This window comes from Coffea eugenioides, chromosome 5 (assembly GCF_003713205.1).
Source record: "Coffea eugenioides isolate CCC68of chromosome 5, Ceug_1.0, whole genome shotgun sequence".
NCBI classification, from domain to species: domain Eukaryota; kingdom Viridiplantae; phylum Streptophyta; class Magnoliopsida; order Gentianales; family Rubiaceae; genus Coffea; species Coffea eugenioides.
Window position 1 is genome coordinate 40,570,257 of NC_040039.1, and position 2,188 is coordinate 40,572,444.

The 2,188-nt window shown below is 35.0% G+C and overlaps 1 protein-coding gene across 1 annotated transcript; it reads left to right on the plus strand.

Annotated features, from left to right (window-relative positions):
• Positions 1-459: 459 nt before the first annotated feature.
• On the plus strand, positions 460-1,678 carry LOC113771651. The gene is made up of 2 exons (XM_027316222.1): positions 460-829; positions 1,653-1,678. The coding sequence occupies exons 1-2, from the start codon at positions 460-462 to the stop codon at positions 1,676-1,678; spliced, it is 396 nt and encodes a 131-aa protein (XP_027172023.1).
• Positions 1,679-2,188: the final 510 nt, after the last annotated feature.

Below are 2,188 nucleotides of genomic sequence, written 5' to 3' on the forward strand. Positions count from 1 at the left end.
GTATAGCGTACAAGTATCACTTGGTTTAGGACAGAATGTTTAGCTTTTCGGTTATGCTCTACAGTAGGCTTGTTAGCTAAATTTTTTAATTCAGTTAGAATTTGAAACTTATGCAAGAAATGTGGATATTTGGCATTAAATTCATGTGTTTCTTCCCGTAAAATATTTGATTTACAAGTCATAACTATCAATCAATTAACATGACTGACTCATAGTTGAGCTCATGAATCCATTGGAAAAAACATTGTGCTACGGAACATGACATATTCTAATGCAAGAGCTTGAAAATTGAAAATGCAGCCAAAAGGAGACTTGTTGAACTTTTATTAGCTAGAATAGATGTGGAATAAGATCTAGTCATTTTTGTACCTGCTTACTTTTCTTAATTCTATCCCGTTATTAATTGTGCTCTAGAGATACTGAATTCCATTAAGCTCAATTTTTGCAAGGTGAGGAAACATGAAGACTGATGTTTCTAAGGCAGGTCATGACTGTAGACCCTTGAAAAGAAAATCAGAAGTTCTTGCTAGTCCAGTTCCACTTGGAGCGTCAGGCAAAGGTTTGTCATATGCTCCAGTTGATTGGCCAAATGTTGGTGATATCTGGGGTTGGAGAGTTGGAACCAGAGTTAGGGCTGTAGGATTCTACAATGATCGGTTCTTGTATGCTCCTCAGAGGCTCCAAAAGAAGCCTACTAGAAAACTACTATTCCAGAGCAAGCTATCCATTTTACGTTATCTTAAATCACAATTCCCTGAAGCTGACATTGAAGCATTTTTTGCATCATTCACTTGGGATGTTCCAGCAGAAGCTCATTCTACAAAACTAAGTAAGCAATTTGCCATTGTTAATGTGCAGAGATTTTTTGAACGTTGCGTGTTGACATTGCTTTGTGGACTGCATTCTATGTTTCGTTATTTTTTTCCAATATAATCTTTATGGATTGAGGACAGTTGATAATGAGTATATATAAGTTTCTTGGACTTTGGTTTTATTAGCTCTCATCCAATATACGTAGTATGCTTTGGTGATATTGTGGTTAATCTGTAGCAGTTCATTACCAACAGATGGTGGTTCTATATCTTTCTTAAGTTACAAGTTGGGTATATTTCATTATAGTCTTAATAGACATCAATTGGCTTCTGAAACCTGAAATCTTTGTACATTATTACATTGTTGTTAGAGACCTCTTCTTCTGTTCCATTTGGTTGTATGATCACACTCTGTTAAACATTGTACTTCTTTCCTTCGAACATAGCTGATAGGCACATGCTTTCTACCTTAAAAGGTTTGCTTTAGTTGAATTGATTTGCTAAACCCTAATTTAATAGACTTTTGATCTTCAAACCCTTTTCTTGTCTATGCAAAACTATGTACCCATTTCTCCTCGAGGATATCTGCTTAAACTTTTACATGATTCAGACCTCCTATCTCCTGCCAAATTCATCTTGAAAGTATACGACTGCATTTGCATAATTCCCGTAGAGAGCTAATTAAGGTCACAAACCCGCAACACAAAGTTGTTACTACTGTTACGATGGCAGACAAATGTTTTATGAATTGCTTACGAGTGCTATTTTTTGGATGGTAGACAAATGTTTTATGTATTGCTTATAAATTTCCCTTGGTTCTGATGCTAATTTGATTTGCAGGGTTCAGAAATCATGGTGAAATATAGTCTAATAGAATTAGGAATTGGAGGGTACATCATTGACAGGTGCCGAACCTGTGCAATAATAATTACCTACTCAAGAAAAATATATATTTTATATATAGCGGTGAGTAGGATCGAATCCATAGGGACTGGGGATAATTCGTTTCTTCTAGAGTTCAAAGTATGGGGGGGTTTTAAGATTAAATGCTAATGAATTGCTAACTAAATAAATTAAATGTGCAAAATAATTAATTGGGAGAAATAATCAGGGAAACTCTAGCCAAGGATACACTTCAAAAATGGTTCATGCAACTGATTATCGATTCAAATATAATTCCAACAATTATTAATAGATTAGTTATAGTTGTCATACACTCGATAAACAACCAGCCTTTCCTTAATTTCTCAATAGTTAAGGTACGATCGTTAACTATTTCTCTAACCCGAAAACAACCCTAGGTACGACCGTAGGATTTAATTTCTGGTTTGCATTAAGATTTAGAAAGGTTCAATCCTAACTAACAAACACGCTAC